This window comes from Scyliorhinus canicula, chromosome 10 (assembly GCF_902713615.1).
Source record: "Scyliorhinus canicula chromosome 10, sScyCan1.1, whole genome shotgun sequence".
Taxonomy (NCBI): Eukaryota; Metazoa; Chordata; class Chondrichthyes; order Carcharhiniformes; family Scyliorhinidae; genus Scyliorhinus; species Scyliorhinus canicula.
Genome location: NC_052155.1, coordinates 20,685,933 through 20,711,589, shown reverse-complemented (window position 1 = coordinate 20,711,589; position 25,657 = coordinate 20,685,933). Strand labels below are relative to the sequence as shown.

Genomic DNA, 25,657 nt, shown 5'->3' with positions numbered 1-25,657 from the left:
TCGTCACGGGATCCGCCGACCATTTCTTCTACTGATCCCGCCATGGACTGTGTGGCGCTTCCGGTCACTCTGCCTGCCCCTGACAGTGCTGCAGCCCTCCCGGCTCCTGAGGCGCCAGCCATTGCCCCACCCTGGAGGCGGTGAACCAGAGTTCATCGCCCACCTCAGAGACTGAACTTATGAACTCTGTACACATGTGGACTCTCTGAAATGTTTTCTTTTCCTATATCCTTTATTGTTGCATTCGTTATCCAGTGATTTGTAAATAGATTTGTTGGTTGTTCCATAGAACATAGAACACTACAGCGCAGTACGGGCCCTTCGGCCCTCGATGGTGCGCCGACCTGTGAAGCCATCTGAAGCCTATCTGACCTACACTATTCCATTTTCATCCATATGTCTAACCAGTGACCACTTAAATGCCCTTAAAGTTGGCGAGTCTACTACAATTGCAGGCAGGGCGCTCCACACCCCTACTACTCTCTGAGTAAAGGAACTGCCTCTGACATCTGTCCTATATCTATCACCCCTCAATTTAAAGCTATGTCCCCTCGTGTTGGTCATCACCATCCGAGGAAAATGACTCTCACTGTCCACCCTATCTAACCCTCTGACTATCTTATATGTCTCTATTAAGTCACCTTTCAGCCTTCTCCTCTCTAACGAAAACAACCTCAATTCCCTGAGCCTTTCCTCGTAAGACCTTCCCTCCATACCAGGCAACATCCTAGTAAATCTCCTCTGAACCCTTTCCAAAGCTTCCACATCCTTCCTATAATGTGGTGACCAGAACTGCACGCAGTACTCCAGGTGTGGCCGCACCAGAGTTATGTACAGCTGCAGCATGACCTTGTGGCTCTGAAACTCAATCCCCCTGCTTATAAAGGCTAGCACACCATATGCCTTCTTAACAGCCCTATTAACCTTCAGGGATACTTTCAGGGATTTATGTACCTGGATGCCGAGATCTCTCTGTTCATCTACACTACCAAGAATCTTGCCATTAGCCCAGTACTCTGCATTCCTGTTACTCCTTCCAAAGTGAACCACCTCACACTTTTCCGCATTAAACTCCATCTGCCACCTCTCAGCCCAGCTCTGCCGCTTATCTATGTCCCTCTGTATCCTATAACATCCTTCAGCACTATCCACAACTCCACCGACCTTCGTGTCATCTGCAAATCCTTCTGCCATCATCTGCCATCTGCCATCCTTCTACACCCTCTTCCAGGTCATTTATAAAAATGACAAACAGCAGTGGCCCCAAAACAGATCCTTGCGGTACACCACTAGTAACTGAACTCCAGGATGAACATTTGCCATCAACCACCACCCTCTGTCTTCTTTCAGCTAGCCAATTACTGATCCAAACCGCTAAATCACCTTCAATTCCATAACATAGAACATAGAACAGTACAGCACAGAACAGGCCCTTCGGCCCTCGATGTTGTGCCAAACAATGATCACCCTACTTAAACCCACGTAACCCGTATACCCATAACCCAACAATGCCCCCATTAACCTTACACTACGGGCAATTTAGCATGGCCAATCCACCTAACCCGCACATCTTTGGACTGTGGGAGGAAACCGGAGCACCCTGAGGAAACCCACGCACACACGGGGAGGACGTGCAGACTCCACACAGACAGTGACCCAGCCGGGAATCGAACCTGGGACCCTGGAGCTGTGAAGCATTGATGCTAACCACCATGCTACCGTGAGGCCCCTAATACTTCCTTATTTTCTGCAATAGCCTACCGTGGGGAACCTTATCAAACGCCTTACTGAAATCCATATACACCACATCAACAGCTTTACCCTGATCCACCTGTTTGGTCACCTTCTCAAAAAACTCAATAAGGTTTGTGAGACATGACCTACCCTTCACAAAACCGTGTTGAGTATCGCTAATCAACTTGTTCTTTTCAAGATGATTATAAACCCTATCTCTTATAACCTTTTCCAACATTTTACCCACAACCGAAGTAAGGCTCACAGGTCTATAATTACCAGGGTTGTCTCTACTCCCCTTCTTGAACAAGGGGACAACATTTACTATCCTCCAGTCTTCCGGCACTATTCCTGTCGACAAAGACGACATAAAGATCAAGGACAAAGGCTCTGCAATCTCCTCCCTGGCTTCCCAGAGAATCCTAGGATAAATCCCATCTGGCCCAGGGGACTTATCTATTTTGACATTTTCTAAAATTGCTAACACCTCCTCCTTTTGAACCTCAATTCCATCTAGCCTGGTCGACTGAACCTGAGTGTTCTCCTCGACAACATTGTCTTTCTCCAGTGTAAACACTGACAAAAAATATCCATTTAATGCTTCCCCTATCTCCTCTGATTCCACACACAACTTTCCACTACTATCCTTGATTGGCCCTAATCCTACTCTAGTCATTCTTTTGTTCCTGATATACCTATAGAAAGCCTTGGGGTTTTCTTTGATCCTATCCGCCAACGACTTTTCGTGTCCTCTCCTCGCTCTTCTTAACTCTCCCTTTAGGTCCTTCCTGGCTAACTTGTAACTCTCAAGTGCCCTAACTGAGCCTTCATGTCTCATCCTAACATAAGCCTTCTTCTTCCTCTTGACAAGTGCTTCAACTTCCTTAGTAAACCACGGTTCCCTTGCTCGACAACTTCCTCCCTGCCTGACAGGTACATACTTATCAAGGACACGCAGTAGCTGTTCCTTGAAAAAGCTCCACATTTCGATTGTACCCATCCCCTGCAGTTTCCTTCCCCATCCTATACATCCTAAATCTTGCCGAATAGCATCATAATTGCCTTTCCCCCAGCTATAATTCTTGCCTTGCGGTATATACCTATTCCTGCCCATTGCTAAAGTAAACATAACCGAGTTGTGATCACTATCACCAAAGTGCTCACCTACATCTAAATCTAACACCTGGCCGGGTTCATTGCCCAGTACCAAATCCAATGTGGCCTCGCCCCTTGTTGGCCTGTCTACATACTGTGTCAGAAAACCCTCCTGCACACACTGCACAAAAACTGACCCATCAATAGTACTCGAACTATAGTATTTCCAGTCAATATTTGGAAAGTTAAAGTCCCCCATAACAACTATCCTGTTACTCTCGCTCCTGTCAAGAATCATCTTTGCAATCCTTTCCTCTACATCTCTGGAACTATTCGGAGGTCTATAGACAACTCCCAACAGGGTGACCTCTCCTCTCCTGTTCCTAACCTCGGCCCATACTGCCTCAGTAGACGAGTCCTCAAGTGTCCTTTCTACCGCCGTAATACTTTCCTTGATTAACAATGCCACACCCCCCCCTCTTTTACCATCTTCTCTGTTCGTACAGAAACATCTAAATCCTGGAACCTGCAACAACCATTCCTGTCCCTGCTCTACCCATGTCTCCGAAATCGCCACATAATCGAGATCCCAGGTACCAACCCATGCTGCAAGCTCACCCACCTTATTCCGGATGCTCCTGGCGTTGAAGTAGACACACTTCAAACCAGCGTCCTGCTTGCCGGTGCCCTCTTTCGAACTTTTAACCCTATCCCTGACCTCACTACTCTCAACATCCTGTACACTGGGACTACAATTTATGTTCCCATCCCCCTGCTGAATTAGTTTAAACCCCCCCGAAGAGCACTAGCAAATCTCCCCCCCAGGATATTGGTACCCCTCTGGTTCAGGTGAAGACCATCCTGTTTGTAGAGGTCCCACCTACCCCAGTTCATGGTAGTCATCTGCACCAGGCACCTTCCTCTGTGATTAGTCTTGTTCCCTGTATATAGCTTTGTACATATGTCTTTGCACCTCACACATAGCTAGGTACATTCTCCACACACCCACACTATTTATTATCACATGCCTATATCAACAATTTTTATAAAAGGGGGGTGTCATAATATACACCAGGATATCATGGTGCTGACACACACTGATGGACACACACAGGGACCAATCAACATGTACAAACACCGCAGCCAATCACCAGTTAGAATACACACACTATAAAGGCAGAGGGCACCACGGTTCCTGCTCATTCTGGGTGCTGCCTCTGAGTGTAACAAGAACTCATTCAGCCCAGCAGACTTACAACACGTGCTGAGAGAATCAACTGGTTCGGACAAGGCTTAGGTCTCTAGTTTAAGTTAGCATCAATTAGCCTACAGTCATCGTGTGTTAGTTAGTTAGAAGTAGTTAATAAAATTGAGTTGAACCTTCATCAGTGTTGGAAGTGACTGTTCATCTCTCAAGTCTACACTATCCAACACTTCCCCCAAATCCGGCACTATACTCCCTACCTCAAATGACACCCGTTTATTGATCAAGATCGCTACCCCCCCCCCCCCCCACCCCTCAGTTTTAGAGTCTAGCCCAAAATGGAATACCTACTGATCCACAACCTTTCCTCAGCCTCGTCTGATCCACCTCCCTCAGGTGTGTCTCCTGTAGAATTGCCACATACGCCTTCGAACTCTTCAAATGCGCAAACACGCAGGCACTCTTGACCGGCCCATTCAGCCCTCTCACATTTCATGCGATCAGCCTGGTTGGGGAGGCACTCCGCCCCCCCCCCCCTCCCCACCCTGCCGATCAACCATAACCCTTCTTAGGCCAGCCTCCAGCCACGTCCCGCGCCTCCTCAGGCCCACCCTCGGATGCCCACTGTCATCAACCCCTAATTTGTCTCCGAGCACCAGTCCCTCCTCTGTCAGCAGATCAAACCCCCACATAACAAAATAACAATCCCAACCACCCTCAACAAACTGATTACCTGCTCGCCCCCCCCCACCTGCGCTTCTGTGAGCTAGCCCGCCCAGCTAGCCTGGTAGCCCATGGTGTCAAGCACCCTACCCCCCACTGATCTCCCTCCCCTCTGCTTGAGCATACATAAGCAAAACATCATAATCCCCAAAAAACACAAAAGAAGAAAATTCCACCCACCATCCCCCATGAAGAAGAAAGTTAACTCGCAAACAAAACGAAGCAACGATCCCAAACATAGTGCAAAACAATACATACAGAACCCAAAGAGAAATGAAATTAAGCAGCATAATAAGAATTGATGCACGATCAATTGCACAAAGGTGAGAGTTGGATACAATCGAGGTTTTAATACACTAAGATATGTGGCCTCCTACAGCAGCTGGTGAAATGGCTGCTGTATAGGGAGCACACATATTTATACTCCGCCTACTGGGTGGAGCCAGCAGGTAGGGAACTACCCCCGTGATGTGTTTTCGGCAGGTTGGTTCGATGTGGACTGCATTCGATGCAGGGAAGTTAGAAACAGATGTCTAATACTGGACAAGATCCAACACTGTTTTATTCAACTATCGAACTGCTATACATATTCAGCTGTGGGTCGACACTATACTGTTCTGACTGGTGACCTTGTAGTAGCCTGACCAGACTTACTAGCTACCGCATGGTGTTTGCACTTGCTAGCTCGTGGACCCTGACTGTCTCAGTAGCTCGGTCCTGAGAGAGCGGGAAACCTAGTGCCCTCTGGCTTTATAGTGGTAGTGTCCTGTCCGGTGATTGGCTGTACTGTGTTGTATGCTGACTGGTCATCCTATATGTCAATCACTGCCTGTCTGCGTCTCATTATATACATGAGTGGATATCATGACATCTCCCCCTTTTTTTTAGTTAAATAAATACTGAGGCATGTATACGTGTATATATATATACCCGTATATACTCGTGTATCATGCGACTTTTGAAAACCTAATTTGTAACCTAAATTTGGGGGGTCGCATGATATGCGAGATACACAATTTGTGGGTGTGAACTGCTGGCCAAGATTAGGCTGTTAGGCTGTCAGGCAGACCGTATCCATTTATGGTAAGTCCAATAGTACCCAGTAGTTAATGAAACTATTATATTTATTTTTAGACATAATGAAATATAAAACAGGAATAAATATGTAGGTTAATTAACATTTAATAAAATAAAAACACTATTAAAACAAACTATTACAGGTAAACTAAAATCCTTCAAATTCGCTTTCATTGTTATCAGTGTCATCATCAAATAAAGCTTGGAATTCTTCTTCATCGAGGCAGTCGTCATACTGATCATCTTCCAGGTCTTCAATATTTTCATCCTCTTCTCCTGCATCTTCGAATAAAGCATCATCTTCACTTCCATCCAAAGCATTTGCTATTCCACATTTTTTAAATGCTTTAACAATCAAATCTCCTTCTAGCTCAGCCCATGCTTCTTTTACCCACAAACACAGTAGAGGCAAATCCGGAGCCTTCATATTCCCTCCCTTCGTAAATGATTTCTCTCCTTCCATCATCCAGTCATTCCATTTCTTTCTTATATTGTCTTTAAATGGCTTATTAATGGATACGTCAAGTGGCTGAACGACGCTAGTCAAGCCAGCTGGAGCGATTGCAATATCGGTGTTCGATTCGCGAACAGCTTTCACAACAGAATCCACTCGATGTGACCTAAACATATCCCACACAAGTAAACTTTTTTGGCGTCGTAAACCACCTGCTCTTGATTCCCAAACTCTCTTCAGCCAAATCTTGCAGCCATTATCATTCATCCATCCTTTTTCATGGACATGGACAATGATACCATTTGGAAGTTTTAGTTTGGGCATTAATTTCCGTTTAAAGATAACCATTGGAGGAAGTTTCGTCCCATCTGCCACACACGTTAGTACAACCGTAAAATGTGTCTTTTCATGCCCTGTAGTTTTGATAAAAATACTTTTCTCGCCTACTTTATTAACGGTTGAGTTTGATGGCATATCAAAATTCACGGGTGTCTCATCCATGTTTCCAATGCACGATAACTTATAGCTGTTAGCTTTGCGATGTTTGATTACAAATGTTTGAAAACTAGTCACTTTTTCTTCTAATTCTTTTGGGAGTTTCTGTGCAATTTTTGTTTTTCCTCTTAACACAAAGTCATGTCTTTTCATGAACCACGTACACCATCCGGGACTTGCAGTAAACACACGAATGCCCATTTTTCTTGCTTCTCGTAAAGCATAAAGTCTTATTTTAGATCGTGTTATAATATAACCATTTTCTCGATTTTCGGACACCCACTTTGATACTTTATCTTCTAACTGCGGCCAATGACATTTCAACCCGCGATTTGCGCATTTATCAGAAGGAGTTTCCTTCAATTTTTCTTTTTGTTTTCTCCAGTTTCGGACACAGCTTTCTCCGATACCAAACAGCTTTGCAGCTTTAACGTTGTTGCTTTGTTCCGCTTCGGCAACAACTTGCAGCTTCAATTTGGCAGCATATTTCTTCGCAGATCTTTTCTCCATAGTGGCTAAGGGTAGAATGTATTCGATCGTCGTTATGTGTTACGGTACTTGTTACGTGTTAGGTAACTGTTTATTATCGTGATTAGAAACAGCAAAACAGCTGTTTCTCATTCGGTTGTTTACGGCGGAAAGCCTAGACTAGTGTCATCTGGTATCTCAAAAAAGTGACTCGCATGATACATAAGATATATGATAAAATCATGTTTTGGGGACGAAAATTTAGGGGTCACATGATACGCGAGATCGCAGGATACGCGAGTATATACGGTATATATATGCCTGACTATATACAAATGGTGCTTGAACAAACGTATAGGAAGGTGTCGATACTGCAGATACATGGCAAACTAAGCAATCAAAGCAATATTTACAAAGGTTAAATCGATGAATTCAGTCACAAAATTTACAAAAGTTCAGTCTACAGATTAAGTCTTTGTGGTGGGTGATGAATTTTTGTTGATCGCCGCAGAGGTGGATCAGGAGCCGCCTGCACACAGATAGGTGGGATCGCTGCCATCGCTGCGTAGTGGCCAAGCTTGCTACACTGGAGGCATTAGCGTCCTTTTGCCGGACATTGGCGCTTTAAGTGGGCGGAGCCACAATTCGGATATGTCACGACGCTGACATCAGCGCGTTCTGTGCGCCATCGCGCATGAGCAGTGCGGTCGGTGTACGCATCTGCGCAGTCGGGTTGACGGTCTCGTCGTCCATTCGGTCGTGGCGTGCATGCGCAGGGATCCAGGAAAAGCACGCGAAACGGCCACTCTCCTCACTACTCAGGCCCTGCATCTGTGCGATGGCCTGCACCCTTTCCGCCTCGAGGGAGGCCAGCTTTGCAGTTTCTGCCGCCCTGATGTGGGAGTAACGATTCCTGGCATGCTTAAGGACAACGCACGTCTCAATAGCGACAGAGGGAATCAACTGTTTGAATTGAAGGAGCTTCTGCCGCAGGGAGTCGGAGTGGACCCCGAAAATGATCTGATCCCGGATCATGCAATCAGCCGTTGAGTCATAGTTACATGACTGCGCTAGGATGCGGAGATGGGTCAAGAAGGAGTGAAAAGGTTCATCCTTACCCTGAAGCCTCTGCTAGAAGATGTACTGTTCAAAGTTCTCATTCACCTCAATGTCGCAGTGGCTGTTGAACTTCAGCAGGACGGTTTTGAATTTCGTTTTGTCTTCGCTGTCAGCAAACGTAAGGGTGTTGTAGATATGGTTGGTGTGATCCTCCGCAGTGGAGAGAAATAGTGCGATCTTCCTGGCATCCGATGCTGCCTCGAGGTCGGAGGCCTTCGATGTACAAGAGGAACTTTTGCTTGAAGATTTTCCAGTTGGTGCCGAGGTTGCCGGAGATGCGGAGCTGCGGAGGAGGCTGGATGTTTTCCATTTCGCTGGATGGCTGCTTGCTGGTCAATGCTGATTCACTCGAGATAGGTCCGTCAAGATCAGTAGCACTCTGGTACCATGATGTGTTAGGCAGGTTGGTTCGATGTGGACCACACTCGATGCAGGGAAATTAGAAACAGACGTCTAACACTGGACAAGATCCAACACTGTTTTATTCAACTATCGAACTGCTATACATATTCAGCTGTGGGTCGACACTATACTGATTTGACTGGTGACCTTGTAGTAGCCTGACCAGACTTACGAGCTATCGCATGGTGTTTGCACTTGCTAGCTCGTGGACTCTGACTGTCTCAGTAGCTGGATCCCGAGAGAGTGGGAAACCTAGTGCCCTCTGGCTTTATAGTGGTAGTGTCCAGTCTGGTGATTCGCTGTGCTGTGTTGTATGCTTACTGGTCATCCTATGTGTCAATCACTGCCTGTCTGCATCTCATTATATACATGAGTGGATATTATGACACCCTGTACCTGTAGTACAGGGCTTTACCACAAATCACTTAATATATACATCAGTGATGACTACCACATTCACCTCCTGTTAAAATTGAGTCCGGTGGGGGTGGTGGAGAACTATATACAAGTACATGATTTAAAATACAGAGAGAAAAAAAATTGAGTCCAGTGGGGTGGAGGAGAATTATACAGAAGGATGATGTTTCAAGAGCCCCTATCAAGTTATAGGTTCAGTCGGTCCGGAGCCTTGATCTGCCGCAGGGAGCGCTGCAGTGGTGTCGGCGATTCCGGTGTCGGCCTGGTCCTCGGTGACTCCAGGAGCGTGCTGAAATCTTTGTCATCCTTGGGCGTGAGCAGGGGGAGGACGGATTGTCCTGGGGCGGGAGTTGCGGCTGGGTGCACCGGGGAAGGGGAGGGTGGTGCCGGGCCGGAGGGGTGTGTGTGTGTGTGTGTGGGGAACCTGCTGGTGCCAGGTCCCTGAGGGAGACAGTATCTTGGCGGCCGTTGGGGTACGCTACGTAGGCGTACTGTGGGTTGGCGTGGAGTAGCTGTACCCTTTCAACCTACGGGTCCGCCTTGTGCAGTCGTACGTGCTTACGGAGGAGTACGGGTCCTGGAGCTGCAAGCCAAGTCGGGAGCGACACCCCGGAGGTGGACTTCCTGGGGAAGGCAATGAGATGTTCATGGGGTGTGTCTTTAGTCGCAGTGCATAGGAGCGACCGAATGGAGTGCAGTGCGTCGGGGAGGACTTCCTGCCAGCGGGAAGCCAGGAGATTTCTTGACCGTAGGGGCAGCTGGACGGCCCTCCAGACCGTCCCATTCTCCCTCTCCACCTGCCCGTTTCCCCGGGGGTTATAGCTGGTCGTCCTGCTCAAGGCGATACCCTTGTTGAGCAGGTTCTGACGCAGCTCATTGCTCATGAATGTTGCTGTGGACATAGGCGGGGAAGCCTAACAGAGCGAAGATGGTGTTGAGGGCTTTGATGATGGTGGCCGACATCATATAAGGGCATGGGATGGCGAAGGAGAATCTGGAGTACTCATCGACCACACTGAGGAAGTACATGTTATGGTTGGTGGAGGGGAGGAGCCCTTTGAAGTCTACGCTGAGGCGTTCAAAGGGGCGGGAGGACTTCACCAAGCGCGCACGGTATGGCTGGTAGAAGTGCGGTTTGCACTCCGCACAGACCTGGCAGTCTCTGGTGATTGCCCTGACTTCCTCGACGGAGTAGGGCAGATTGCGGGCCTTGATGAAGTGGTACAAACGTGTGACTCCGGGTGACAAAGATTGTCGTGCAGAGTCTGGAGTCGGTCCACCTGTGCACTGGCACATGTACCTTGAGATAGGGCATCGGGGGGCTCGTTGAGCTTACCGTGGCAATACAAAATCTCGAAGTTGTAGGTGGAGAGCTCGATCCTCCACCTCAACATTTTATCATTTTTGATCTTGCCCCGCTGTGTGTTGTTAAACATGAAAGGCTACCGACCTTTGGTCAGAGAGGAGAGTGAATCTCATGCCGGCCAGGTAATGCCTCCAATGCTGCACAGCTTCAACGATGGCTTGCGCCTCTTTTTTGACAGAGGAATACCGAATGTTGGAGGCATGAAGTGTTCAGGAAAAGAATGCCACGAGCTTGCCTGCCTGGTTGAGTGTGGTGGCTAGAGCGACGTCTGATGCGTCACTCTCGACTGGAAACGGTAACGTCTCGTTGTCTGCGTGCATCGCAACCTTGGCGATGTTGGCCTTGATATGGTTGAAGGCCTGGTGAGCCTCGGCTGTCAGGGGAAACAGAGTGGATTGAATGAGTGGGCGGGCCTTGACTGCATAGTTTGGGACTCACTGGGCGTAGTAAGAAAAGAACCCCAGGCATCATTTGAGGGCCTTGGGGCAGTGGGGGAGTTCCATGAGGGGGCGCATGCGGTCAGGATCGGGCCTCAGAACTCCATTCTGGACCAAATAGCCATCACCTGCCAGTCCCCTGACCTTAACAAAGTTCATCGCCTCATCTGCCGATCCAAAATAAAGTTCCTGGCCTTCATAAGTGACCCAAAAACGTGCTGGGTACAGCGTGCTGAGTTTCACACCCTTCTTAAAGAGGGCTGATTTCACCTTATTGAAACTCGCCCTTCTTTTGGCCAGTTCCGCACCCTCATCCTGGTAAATACGCACTCGTTGCCTTCCCATATGCAGCTACTCATCTGCCTGGCCCACCTCAAGATCTGTTCCTTGTCCAGGAACCTGTGCATTCGTACCATCGTCCTCGGCGGCTCATTCCTCAGAAGCTTCCTCATCAGCGCTCTGTGCACTCTGTCCATGTCCAAGGGTCGAGCATACGCACCTTCCCCCAGCAGCTTCTCGAACATATGTCCCTGCGTCCGATCCCTGGCTGCCATCTGGAAGGCCAACAATCCTCAGGTTCTACCTGCACAAACTGATTTCCAAATCCTCCACTTTCTCTTCCAGCCTCTTCTGGTGGTCCTTCATCAGCCCCATTTCCACCGCCATCGTGGCTAGCTGCTCATTGTGCTCAGCAACCACCTCTTCCATATTCTGGAGCACCTGGCCTTTGACTTCCAATCTTTGCTCCACACGATCAATCCCCATCTTAATTGGATCCAGGTATTCCTTTATTTGCTGAGCAAAACTCTCCTAGAGAAAGTCCATCAACTGCTCAGTTGACCAGTGAACCGGCAGTTTCGGTCCCTGACCCTCCGCCATATTCTCCTGTGCTGCAGACTCCACTCCCGTCTTCGACCAACAATCTCTCCTTCTGGTCCACGAATCCATACACTGGTGGGGAATCATTCTCCTCTGTTTCACCAGTCTCCTGTTTTGCCGATCAAATCTACCATAAATCGGGGAAAAAGGTCTTTAAAGTCCATCATGAGCAGGAGCTACCAAATAAGCGACACTCACTCCATGGCTGCCACCAGAAGTGAAGAAGTTTTACTGACCACTTGCGACAATCGTGATGATGAAGCTGGTACCATCCAAGACAGATGAACAATTCCAGATATGTTGAACGACACTAACTTGATAAGAGTTCTTTTGAGGAGGTCACAAAGATGATTGATGCAGGTAGGGCAGTGGATGTTGTCTATATGAACTTCAATAAGGCCTTTGACAAGGTCCCTCATGGCAGACTGGTACAAAAGGTTAAGTCACACGGGATCAGAGATGAGCTGGCAAGATGGATACAGAACTGGCTAGGTCATAGAAGGCAGAAAGTAGCAATGCAAAGGCGTTTTTCTGATTGAAGGGCTGTGACTAAAGGTGTTCCGCAGGGATCACTGCTGGGACCTTTGTTGTTCATTGTATAAATGATTTGGAGGAAAATGTAACTGATCTGATTAGCAAGTTTGAGGACGACACAAAGGTTGGTGGAATTGCGTATAGTGATGAGGACTGTCAAAGGGTGCAGCAGGATTTAGATCGCTTGGAGACTTGGGCGGAGAGATGGCAGATGGAGTTTAATCTGGACAAATGTGAGGTAATGCATTTTGGAAGGTCTAATGCAGGTAGGGAATATACAGTGAATGGTAGACCCCTCAAGAGTATTGATAGTCAGAGAGATCTTGGTGTACAGGTCCACAGGTCACTGAAAGGGGAAACACAAGTGGAGAAGGTAGTCAAGAAGGCATACGGCATGCTTGCCTTCATTGGCTGGGGCATTGAGTATAAAAATTGGCAAGTCATGTTGCAGCTGTATAGAACCTGAGTTAGGCCACACTTGGAGTATAGTGCTCAATTCTGGTCGCCACACTATCAGAAAGATGTGGAGGCTTTAGAGAGGGTGCAGAAGAGATTTACCAGGATGTTGCCTGGTATGGAGGGCATTAGCTATGATGAGAGGTTGAATAAACTTGGTTTGTTCTCACTGGAATGATGAAGGTTGAGGGGGCGACCTTTTAGGAGGTCTACAAAATTATGAGGGGCATAGAGTGGATAGCCAGAGACTTTTCCCAAGGTAGATGGGTCAATTACTAGGGGGCATCGGTTTAAGGTGCGAGGGGCAAGGTTTAGAGGAGATTTACAAGGCAAGTTTTTTTACACAGATGGTAGTGGGTGCCTGGAACTTGCTGCCGGAGGAGGTGGTGGAAGCAGGGATGATGGTGACTGTAGCCACAGAAGTTGGCCATTCCCTCAATACAAAATGGAGGAACGCAAAGCTTGCAGGGTAAAATGGACAAAGTTTGCAACACAAGCAGGCTGCAACACGTCACTGTGTATTCTGTCTGCTAAGAGACCAGACAGCACCGAAACGAACCTTCCGCATACTAATGAGGCAATCTCCGGGACAGTTAGCATAGTAATGGAACGATCCTAGGGACAATGGACACAAATAGGGAAGTGATTGCAACATTGTATGGGATACCAGACACCCCGGCACCAGCGGGGTTCAAAGACAAAACACCTGAAGGCCCGCCCAGTAGTCGAGGGATAGCCTCAGTATTGGGGGGATTCAAACAGATCGATTGGGAAGAGACCCAATCGATCCTCAGCAGATAGAGGGTCCGCCCAAAAGGGCGCGAAGCCCTGGGACCTATAAAAGACAGGTCCCAAACTCAGTTCGTTCTCCTTGACCAGCCCTCCTCTCTTGACCAGCCCTCTCAACCAGCTTTTTACCGAAGAAGACCTTGACCGAGAGAGAGGAGAGGTTCGGACAGCAGCAAGTAAGTGTCTCACAACGATCACTACCAGAGATAGACACTCCTGACCCCTTTTAACCCGTACCAACCTGAAGTCTGCGGACCCAGTGCAGATCAAGAGGCCTTGTCCCCTAATCCGGCAGTTCCTTATTCAGATAAGTATTGGTCTATTTAGTGGTAGGAATAGTTTAGTCATCTTAGCGTGTGCATGAGTAGTTTATAATTGTCTTATAATAAACTCATTTGTTTGAACTTACTGATTGGTGTATGGTTTTATTGCTTTGAACTTGACCTTGAAACTTGTGGCGGTATCTTAACGATACCTGGCGACTCCAAAGCTAAGTAACGAAACAGAGCCAAATCGAGTGTTAAGCACACTCACCCAGAACAAGCAACATGACGTTTAAGGGGCATCTTGATAAATACATGAATAGGATGAGAATAGAGGGATATGGGCCCCGGAAGTACAGAAAATTTTAGTTTAGACTGGCAGCATGGTCAGTGCAGGCTTGGAGGGCCGAAGGGTCTGTTCCTGTGCTGTACTTGATAAAATGCAAGCCCGCACAGGAGCGAGGGCCAATCTCCTCAGTCTGTCCATTTTGCACAGTCTGTGGATTAAACCAACAGTTGTCAATTCATGACTGCAAGACTGCAATGGAAAGGAGATTGGCTGTATGTCACTTTGAAGCATGGGTGAACGACAAGAAGGCACATAATTCCATTTTCCATTGTGGACATGCAATGCGAGTCCATCTTAGGAGTGGATGTGTCTGAGGCCCTGAATCTAGTTCAGCAGCTATACATTCCAGGCAGCGTGGCGACGGAGGATCATTCTTCCTGGGAACAAGATATATTGGCGCAGTTATCCCATGAAATACAAGTGAAAGTTAAGGCGGAGGATGACAAATCAGATGAAGAGATGGAAGAGCCAAAGGGATTTCCAGACTTCTGGTTAACAGTCTTCAATAACATGAACTTGCTCAGTGGCATGATATAGGAGCATGATGATCCTATATTAAAGCATCTACAAGATGTGAATGTTAAATGTTCAGAGCTTGAACAGCCAATGAGCTTCATTCTGGAGTTTAAGTTTGAGCCAAATGAGCATTTCACAATTGAGGTCACCACAAAAGTATACCAACTGGAATCGTGGCCTGACGAATTCGACTTTTCATTCTTTGATGAACCAGAAATCACAAGATGCCAGATCGACTCAAAGAAAGGAAAAAATGTCACACTGAAAACCATTAAAACGAAGCAGAAGCAAAAGGGTCAGAATGCTCGTAAAGCAGTTACGAAAACTACCTAATTCTTCAACTTCTTCAATCCTCCTGAAGTTCCAGATGTGTTAAATAAAAGTTCTTCGGCGAGACTCGTTGATGACTTTGAAATTGGTTGACCCTTGCGTGAACCCATAATTCCATGTGCAATATCGTACTTTACAGGAGAACCTTTGCAGATGATGATGACTCTGATGATGATTATTATGATGATAATTACGAGGACCATGAGTACCATGAGAAAAGTGGAGATTCAGACGGTGGGCTCGATGAGGACGACTATGAAGCGCTATACAGGTGGTTTGGCAGGAGTGACGAGGTGATCAAAAGGGATGTCTAGTCTGCGCAGGACACCGATAAGTGTGAAAGCTCTAAAATGGCGTATGCAGAGGTTGAAAGCGAGATTGCAATAGCAGACACTGCAGATGAGAGCAACTGATAACGGAAGAAATAATATCCATTCTGGAGAAACTGCCTCCAGAGGTATACAGTGAATCACCTCAGGCCGACAAAGTGGTTCCGGTAGTAGACTCACCAATACTCGAAGTCACTCCACCAAAGGATGTGCTAGAAGAGCAGATGGCTGTGTCTGTGTGCAGCTCTACAACGTCAGATGATACATATATCATCATACCAGATGAGGATGAGCCACTAATCGGCTCTTCAGCAAATAATGACCTATACATCATCATATTGAGTGACAATGTGCCACCAAATGGGGGTCAAACACAGGATGAAGGAGCAGTACCCATGTTGGGGACATGGATCCCCCCCAGAGTCCAGAGTACGAGGCTCTGCAGGCTGCAACTGAAGATGCAGACTTGACCATGAGCGCACAGGCCCTCACAAGTATGCCGACACTGGACGTCTGCTCCCAAGCAACCACTCCCATGGAGCAGGCCAGTGGAAGGCGATGCTACCAAAGCCAAACAGAAAAAGAGGCGCAGTCACAGGATCCCTCCCATAAAAAAGAAGAGGAAGATTGCCAAACAGTTGTGGGTGGCACGGTAGCACAGTAGGTAGCACTGATGCTTCACAGCTCCAGGGTCCCAGGGATGATTCCTGGCTGGGTCACTGTCTGTGTGGAGTCTGCACATTCTCGTGTCTGCATGGGTTTCCTCCGGATGCTCCGGTTTCCTCCCACAGTCCAAAGATCTGTAGATTAGGTGGATTGGCCATGCTAAATTGCCCCTTAGTGTCCAAAAATGTTGGGCGGGGTTACGGGGATCGGGTGGTGGTGTGGGTAGAGTGCTCTTTCCAAGGGTCGGTGCAGACTTGATGGGCCAAATGGCCTCATTATGCATTGTAAATGCTATGAAATCTAAGAGAAGGACAGTAGAGGATACCGCAAGTCCCAACTGTGATACTAAACAAGAAGACATCGGCAATGTGGCCCACAGGCCAGAAAGTAGACAACAATGCAGCAAATAGCATTGCATGAAGAAATTAAAGAAGCTGGTGACTCAGGCAAGGCCAGCAAGGAAACCAACCTTCAGGATATATTGCATCAAAAGGCTAAACAAGGTGTTAAGACACAAAAGACCTGCAAGGAAACTGGTCTTCTAGAAACAAAAGCGACATCGGGAAGGTGATGAGCACCCAGATCAACGGGGTGATTCTGTTGTAGATGTACAATAAGCTGTGCACTGGGGACATGTTCATCAACCAGATCATATTGTTTGAAGCACAGTTGCATCTCTATATGCATACAACATGTGTTAAATAATAATACAAATCATGTTTTTGTAAGACACACTTGTATGTGAATATGAATGTTAACATTTCCAAATGGAGGGGGATGTAGTGGTATGCCTGTGCACAGTCTTGTATATAGTTAGTAATGTGACCTCCAACCAGCTGGTGGAATCCGACATCTTCACGTGACTTGAGATACCCGCCATTTGGTAGTAGGACATACAAGAGGGTAGTCGCATTTAGAGTAGTTCCAGGAGAATTCACTGAATTCATCTAGGAGTCTTTGTATAGTAATCTGTTAGTTATCTTTCCACGTCTTGTTAATGAATCATCTTTCCAGTTAAACAACTGGATGTTCTGTACATCATGACAACGGTGGGATCACAGAAAACAACACCTGGGTCCCCAGAAATTTACCCTTGGTCTCTGGATTACTAGTTTAGTGACAATACCACTGCACTACTGCCTCCCCAGGGAAGCGCCTCACTAGCGCCACACATCTACATCATGAATCAGCAGGAGCTCAGTGTAGAGGATGGTATCCTCCAAGCCAAGGCGGGAAAGTTGAGTAAAATCAGGACCTCCAAAAGGTGTACCACTCCCACAGACGCCTGAGAGAGGTTTTAAACTGGGAGAGGCTGTGCACGCCCTTAATTTTGGGGACGCACCCACTGAGCCCCTGGGGTTGTGTTGGAAAGAACAGGGTCCGTTTCATACAAGAACTCGAGAGAAGACCGCACGGAAACACATGGACCACCTCAAGGGCAGGGAACTTGCCTCAAAAGAAACCACGCCAGGCACATTCACTGAGCCTCATACCACCATACAGTCAAGAAGCACAACCCACCGTGGGCCAGTATCTGGACTGACAGGATGATGGTGACTTGACCACGTATATGGACACGGATACATCAGCACTTATGGAAGACTCTGCTGGCAGTTATCCTCCGTTGTTTGTCATGAAAAGGTGATTGACAACTTGATACAAACCCCTCCACCCGGCCCCACCACGGCACAGTCACCCTCAACACTGCGAAGAAGGCCCCCCTCAGCTGGCCACTGGAGGGGAACTTTTGGACTTGGGGAGGGAGGGGTGCATTGACCCTCACGAGGCCCATGGGAATGCCTTAATTGACCTACCCCTGGGACTCATGGAATATGAGCTTCCCCGCTATTGGTGGAGGCCCACTCAGCTGGGGCTCAGTACTGGGCTATGTAAAAGCCGGCCAGACAGGGACTGGCATTCTGGTAGTCCTTAATGTACGCTGTCATAGCGGCGGTTTTCTATGACTATAATAAACTCCGTTTATTCAACTAAAGGGCCTCCTGGGTCGTCATAACAGCAGCAATTCTAATTTAACCGGAAATCATAAACTCATCAATTAAAATGTAGAATGTCATATGCATCAATTTGCATTGGTTTAGTGAATTAATACTAATCATTTATTCCAGGAAAAGTTCCCAAATAGATTTGGTTTGCATTGTTCTTGCAAATTAGAATAACTAGTTGGTCTAAAGTGCTGAGCATAACTTCTAATTTCTGTGCTTTAATGTTGTTAATGGAACGAGACTCCCCGAATAGGTTCCAGCTCTTCGGCTCAGAATCAGAAATTATTCATATGAATCTCTTCATCATGTAATGTCACTTATGTTGTGCCCATTTCTGAAATTAGTTTATTTGCATCAAATCTCAAGTTTGTTTGAGGTTCCTGTTCCAAGACATGGGGGGGGATTCTCCCCTACCCGGAGGGGCGGGGGGTCCCGGCGTAGCGGAGTGGCGCCAACCACTCCGCCGTCGGGCCTCCGCACCTTTAGGGGCCAAGCCCTCACATTGAGGGGCTAGGCCCGTGCCAGAGTGGTTAACACCACGCCGACTGGCGCCAAAACCTTTGATGCCCGCCGCCCGGCACCGGGGCTGGCCGAAAGGCCTTCGCCGGTTCGCACATGCACCGGTGCGTCAGCTGCCGCTGACGTCACCACCGGCGTATGCGCACTGGGGGATTCTCTTCCGCCTCCGGCATGGTGGAGGCCATGGCGGCGGCGGACGAAAAAGAGTGCCCCCACGGCACTGGCCCGCCCGCCGATAGGTGGGCCCCGATCGCGGGCCTGGCCACCGTGGGGGCACCCCCGGGGTCTGCTCGCGCCGCCAAGAGGTGGTTCAAACCACGGTGGCGGGGTTGGCCTCTCAGCGGCGGGACTTCGACCCATCGCGGGCTAGAGAATCTCCGCAGGGGGCTCGCCGATTGGCGCGGAGGTCACGCCGATTGGCGGGGTGTGATTTCCCGCCCCCGCCAATTCCCGGGTGGTGGAGAATTTCTGCCACGGCGGGGGCGGGATTTTCGCCGACCCGGGCGATTCTCCAATCCTGCGGGGGGTCGGAGAATTTCGTCCCTGGTCTGAGGTAGCCATACCCGAGTGGGCAATACTCAGGAATACCAGAACTCTGCTGCATCTCTAACTGATCATTCTTTTCCCCACGAAAACACTTCCATTACCAGTCCCTTTTACTCACTTACCAGAGCACTGCTACTGAAATTGCAGCAGCTCGATCTTCCATTCCCCTATGCCAATGAGCTGCCTATTAGTGTCCATAGCTTGGTAACTTTCTGCTACTTTCATACAATTGAGCAAGTTTAATAAGGCTGGTGGAACAATTATACACCAACTAATTTTATAAGTGTTTCAAATACTATATCCGAATTAGTTAAACATTTGAACACTCAAACTCTATTCAGAACAATCAGGATAATTTGTGATCTGTACAAATTTCTTTGAACAAACCATATGATTTTTAGTATTGTTGTCTGCTGTAGGTATACCTTGGCTTTGATTTTAATGAACATTCCCAAAGTTCAGGTCTGGTCAGACTGAATGAATTGATTCAAATATTTTCCGACAGGACACAATAATAAAGTGTTAGAAATAAACATTTATAAAGAACTACCTGGACAGACTATCTCGAGAAGCTAAAGAATCCATGCTATCCATTCTCTCAGCACCCACTTCTCGGTTTCCTTCGTGGATAGTTAAAGCAACACATTTGGCACCATCGTCATTGCAATCCAAATTTGACTCCCGTGAACTATGAATTTTCATCTGGTGCTTGTAGTAATTTTGGATACTGTCACGGCATGGAACATTTCCCTAGAGTAACATGAAAGATGATGAACAGATAATCACTCAATTATGCAGGAACAATTTGTATTGAACAAGTCTGAGAAAGTACACCTTGGTTAAAAATAGATTGGGCAGTATTCTCCGTAGTCCATGCCAAAATCGGGAATGGCGGTCGGGTGGAGAATGGCTTCCAACGTCGGAATCAGAGCAGGCGTCAGTTTGACGCCAGTTCGCGATGCTCCACCCCCTCCAAATCGGCATCATCAGGATGCGCGCAGCCACAATGCCGTTGGCGCGTCATCAGTCGGCCCACCCATGACGCTCTGCCCCCAATTGGGCGGGTTCCCGACGGCACGGGCCACATGTGGTCCCAGCTGGTTTCTTGACTAGGGTAGGATGTTCTTGGATCCCCAACTGGAACTAGAAATGTAAGGCAGGTCATCTGCTTCAAGCTTCGGCCCATGCAAGGTCCTTACTAGACCAGTATGAAAAAGCAAGTAGCGTGCTACTGTATTGAATTCGCACCTGTTTGACTGCTCGTTCAAATTTGCGCCTATTATCACCAAATGATAGATAAAAGTCATAAAATAAGTACATCCATCAGGATAATAGGCTGCAACATTGTTGAGACAAAATAGATTTTCTAAATTAAGGGCATGATCTAACGGCCGAACGGAGATGCCTCTTCTGGAATCTACCCAGCTTGCCACACTTCGCGAGATCTAACTGGATCTCATAAGATGTCATTCTGAATCCCGCCCAATGTGAGCTGGATCAGTATTTGGCAAATCTGCATCTTAGAGTGAGATAGCTAGTCTCACTCTAATATATGCTCCCCTGATCTACTGAGGTCCTGGCATCTCCCAGGGGATCGCAGGCCACCAGGTGGTTGTCCTCTGGGCGGGGTGACAACCTGGCACTGCTGATACCAGCCTGACACCCTGGCAGTGCCACATGGGTGCCAGCCTTGCCAGCCTTGCATTGCCAAGGTGCCCAGGTGGAACTACCAGCTGGCAGTGCCAAGATGCCAGGGTGACAATTTTCCCATGCCGGAGATTGGGCCTGGGGGTGCCCTGCCCATGTGAGGTGCTGCGGGGGGGGGGGGGGGGGGGGGGGGTAATGACCCCCCTATAGGTGAGTTGGGGCTTTGGGTGGAGTCAAAAGATTGAGATGCCAGGAAACGGGAGTAAGTGCGGCATGGCTGAGGCCCTGGATTGCAACAAAGTCCCGTTAGATAGCATGGTGTTTCTCGGCGCTTCGTGCGCTGGGAAACACCTGGCTAAATGCACTTGACATGGGACCCTGTTGCAATTCAGTTAGATCAGGCCCTAAATCTGTACAATCAATAAACAGGATTTATAGAAACATTATTCTAATTTGCCATACCTTCTTCACTTCTCTCGTAAGCATACATCTCTCTATCCTCAGCACTGTAGAAATATCAATGCACTCTTTTGAGATTGAATTTAGCCATTTTGTAAAACTGTCCACCAGAGCCAAGAAGAGAACCCACGTGAACTTCAGAAGATTAAACACTCGTTTGATAACATTATCTGGGAAACAAAGAGAGAAGCATTATTAGAAATAGTCAGTTTAGAATTGTAAGAGTCAATTTAGCCTTTCCAGCACTGAATGCATACTTGAAATTCAGACATGAAGTAGATTTTCAAGATTTTCCATCCATTGAAATGAACTAGGCCAATCAAAAATTTTTAAGTGGAGATTGGTAAATGAAATGACATTAAATATTACTGAGTCAGGGCAGATAGATGGTGTCAAGGCAGAAATCAGTCATAATCTAATTAATGGTACAATTGACTTAAGGGGCTGCGTGGTCTACTTCTGTTCCTATTTAGATGGAAAACTGTGCAACTGCAGATTGTGTGTCCCGATCCTCATGTCCAAATTAAAGATATGCACTCTTTTATCTGAGCCACAAGAAGAAAATAACAAAATTTAGCCTTTACTGCTTTATTTTAATGTTATTCGTCAAAGAAAAAGATGACAGATGGAGTTTAATATGGAGCAACGCAGGATCATGTGCAAGGCAACACTGGGACAGGTCATGTGAAGTATCTGTAAATAACAAAAGTGCTTTGAAAGTAAAAATGACCAGAATTAGACTGAGATTATTACTTTTTGTGATTAGATAATATATATGAACAATTTTAATCACATATTTAGAAAGAACTCAATGATATTTGATTTAAAGAAATTTTAAACCCTGCCACCTTATGACTAAGCCAGTTACAGTACTAAAATTTCGAATCAGATGAAAGGTCAACGATCCTGTAACTGTAAACTCAAATGATCGGGATTTTCCAGCCTCCCCGCAATGTTTTTCCGGCTCATCATTTGCGGCTGGCGGGATCTTCCAGTTTCACCGAAATCAATGGCCACTTATGTTGCTCACTGGCTATACTGCTGAGGAACTCGCCCTGGAGGATTGACTTCAGTGGGACCAGAAGCTTCCGCCAGCAGGAAGGACCATTAGATCCTGCCCAGTTATTCTTTTCTGCTATTTGACCTGCTGTGTATTTATGCCATTTTCTGTTTTTATTTTAAATTTTCAGCATCAGCACTCATCTGCTTTTTAATTATAATACTGTGTGAAATTTTGCGACACTAATAACAGTCATAAGAGATTATTCCATATCTACAATGATAAGAAAGAGGGTGCTGAATTTTGTGCACAAGTATTCTTTTTACGAACATAGGCACAGAGATCAGGGGCGGGATTCTCCGTTTCACAACAGAAAACTCGGTGCAGCACTTGCACCGATTATGCTACTATTAAATGGTTAGCACTGATGCCGCGTGGAACACAATCGCTTCTAATGAAAAACAGTGTGGGATTCGCCAGGTCCGTGATTGACACTCAGGAGGCTGACAAACTGTACCCGCGCATACACATAACACTCCCCACACACTAGCCAAAACGATGGCACTGGTTGTGTTGGAGTGCGCCCATACAGCTGATGGGTTGAATGGGAGCAGGGAGCATCCAGAAGGGTGTCTTGGGGGGACACCTATACGACCCATGGCACAGGTTCAAAGTGGGCTGTTAGCAGCGTGCCAGCTGCAGCAATGATGCTCCATGCCCGTCCACCGCGACCCCACAGCCCACCTCCTGGCCACTCCTTACTACTCCCCCCAGCCCTGGCAGAAACACCTGGCCAGCAACACAACTGTTAGCAAACTATGGCGAAATTGGAGACCTTTTGTAACCCCTCTCTCTCACTCAGCAGCTGCAATGCTGGTTTCAAAATTTTTAAAAGCACAAGTGAACCACGCTGTCAGGAACTTGGTCCATCAGAGGCGGAGAATCGCGGAGGCCCTGGAGCATTCCAGGTTGGGCCCGCTAATGATATGCAAATTGAGTCTAATGAACATGCGGAGTGAAACACATTGGGCAGGATTCTTTGGAAACGAGCGGGGCGGGCAACTCTGGCGTTAAGGAGTGGCGTGCACCACTCCGGCGTCGGGCCGCCCCGAAGGTGTGGAATTCTCCGCACCTTCAGGGGCTAGACCAGCCCCAGAGTGGTTTGAGCCGCGCTGGCCGGCGTGGAAGGGGCTTGGCGTCACGCCAACTGCCGCCGAAGGGTCTCTGCCGGCCGGCGCGAGTTGGCCCATGCGCGGGAGCACCAGCGTGTGCTGGCGTCACACCAGCACATGCGCAGGGGGGGCTCATCTCCGCACCGGCCATGGTGGTCCGATACACCAGCCCGCATGGAGGAATAGAGTGCCCCCATGGCACAGGCATGCCCGCGGATCGGAGCACTCCGATCGCGGGCCAGGCCACCATGGGGGCACCTCTCGAGGCCAGATCCCACCCCCCGCCCCCCGAGGCTGCCCGTCCAGCCAGGTCCCGCCGATAAGTACCTGTCGTAACATACGCCGGCAGGACCGGCCAAAAACGGATGGCCACTCGGCCCATCACGGGCCGGGGGGGCGCTGCTAATGGGCCCGACCGGCGCGATTCCTGCCCCCGCCAAATCCCCGGTGCCGGAGAATTCGGCAGCCGGCGAGGGCGGGATTCACCCCCCCCCCCACCCCCCCCCCCCCCCAAGCGATTCTCCAACCCAGCGAGGGTCGGAGAATCCCGCCCATTGACTCCATTTTCAAAGTGACGGAGAATCACAATTTGGTGTCAAATCGCACCTGATATGGTTTTGGCATTGTAGGCTATTGTCTACCCATTTGCGTTTTCTGATTTCGGCATCAGCAAACAGAGAATCCTGCCCCAAATAAGGTGTTCTGCCTATTAAAATGAAACTGAAAACCCGTATGGGACAAGCTAATCTCCATGTATGAATTCTGGAGAGGCATCTTCATTGTGTGAAGCCATTACGTCTAATTGTTAAACGTTACTTTAAAATTGAGAACTGACATAATTTCATTTTGTGATGGATTTCTGCATAAAATTGTCTCTCTTCTAATGAAAAGGTCTGTTATACCTGGCGCTTTTGAATTTTTACGCACTTCCTCTGGTGTTGGCAACTCTTCTGTCTCTTCACATTCAATTGCAATGTGACCTAACCAAAAAATAATGGAGTGGCATGTGAATAAATTCAATAACGTTCCAGTTGTGTGATCTATGCATTTGCTCCATTTTTCTTAACACCTTCAAATGGACACCTAAGTGATCTCATAATGTTTTTATGACAGACACTACAAATATCTGAACACAGATTGAGCCTATCTTGTTACTGCACTGGAAATTCAGAGACCCAGGATAATGTTCTGAGGATGCAGGTTCTAATACCACCATGGCAGAAATTTTATTCAATAAAAATTTGGAATGAAAAGTCTTAATGATAACCATGAAATCATTATCAATTGTCGGAAAAACTAATCTCTTTGACCAATGCCCTTTATGGAAGGAAACTGGCCGTCCTTACCTGGTCTGGCCACAACGTGACTCCAGATTCACAGCAATATGGTTTACTCTTAATTGCCCTCTGAAATGGCCAAACAAGTCCCTCAGTTGTATCAAACAGTTACAAAGTTCTGAAGGACAAGACTGACAGGACAAAATCAGCAGAGGTGGTGACACAATGACAGCTGGGAGTCCTCAACATCGATTGTGGACCACAAGAAGTTTCATGGCTCAGGTTAAACATAGGCAACAAAACCTACTGCCGCATGTAGCATCCCCCATTAGCTGATGGATCAGTACAGGCAAGGGCGCAGAATGTACTCTGGGTGAGGGACTTCAACATCCATCACCAAGAGTGTTTTGGTACCACAGACCAACCATACCAAGTCCTAAAGGACATAGCTGCTATACTGGATCTACGTCATGTGGTGAGGGAACCAATAAGAGAGAAAACATACTTGACCTCATCCTCACCAACCTGTCTGCCGCAGATGCATCTGTTCATGACAGTATCAGGAGTAGTGAGCACTGCACAGTCCTTGCTGGATCCCACCTCCACAGTGAGGACAGGCTCCATCGTGTTGTGTGGCAATACCACTATGCAAATGGGATTGATTTTGAACAGGTCTAGCAACTCAAGACTAGACAACCACGAGATACTGTGGGGCATCAGCAATAGCAGAAATGTACTCGAGCACAATCTGTAACCTCCTGGCCTGGCATATCCTCCACTCTAATATTACTACCAAGGCAGGAGATCAACTCTGGTTCAATGAAGAGTACAAGAGGGATGCCAGGAGCAACATCAGGCAGACCTAAAAATAACGTGCCAACCTGGTGAAGCTACAACACAGGACTACTTGCGTGCCAAAGAACAGAAGCAGC

The 25,657-nt window shown here is 47.7% G+C and overlaps 1 protein-coding gene across 1 annotated transcript in view; it reads right to left on the bottom strand.

Moving 5' to 3' along the window:
• The window catches only part of LOC119972907 (piezo-type mechanosensitive ion channel component 2-like), a 1,374,210-nt gene that overhangs the window by 192,940 nt on the left and 1,155,613 nt on the right, over nucleotides 1-25,657 (bottom strand). The window contains 3 exon segments of the mRNA XM_038810453.1: nucleotides 19,721-19,920; nucleotides 21,280-21,446; nucleotides 24,351-24,428. Of these exon segments, the coding sequence (XP_038666381.1) occupies nucleotides 19,721-19,920; nucleotides 21,280-21,446; nucleotides 24,351-24,428 (445 nt within the window).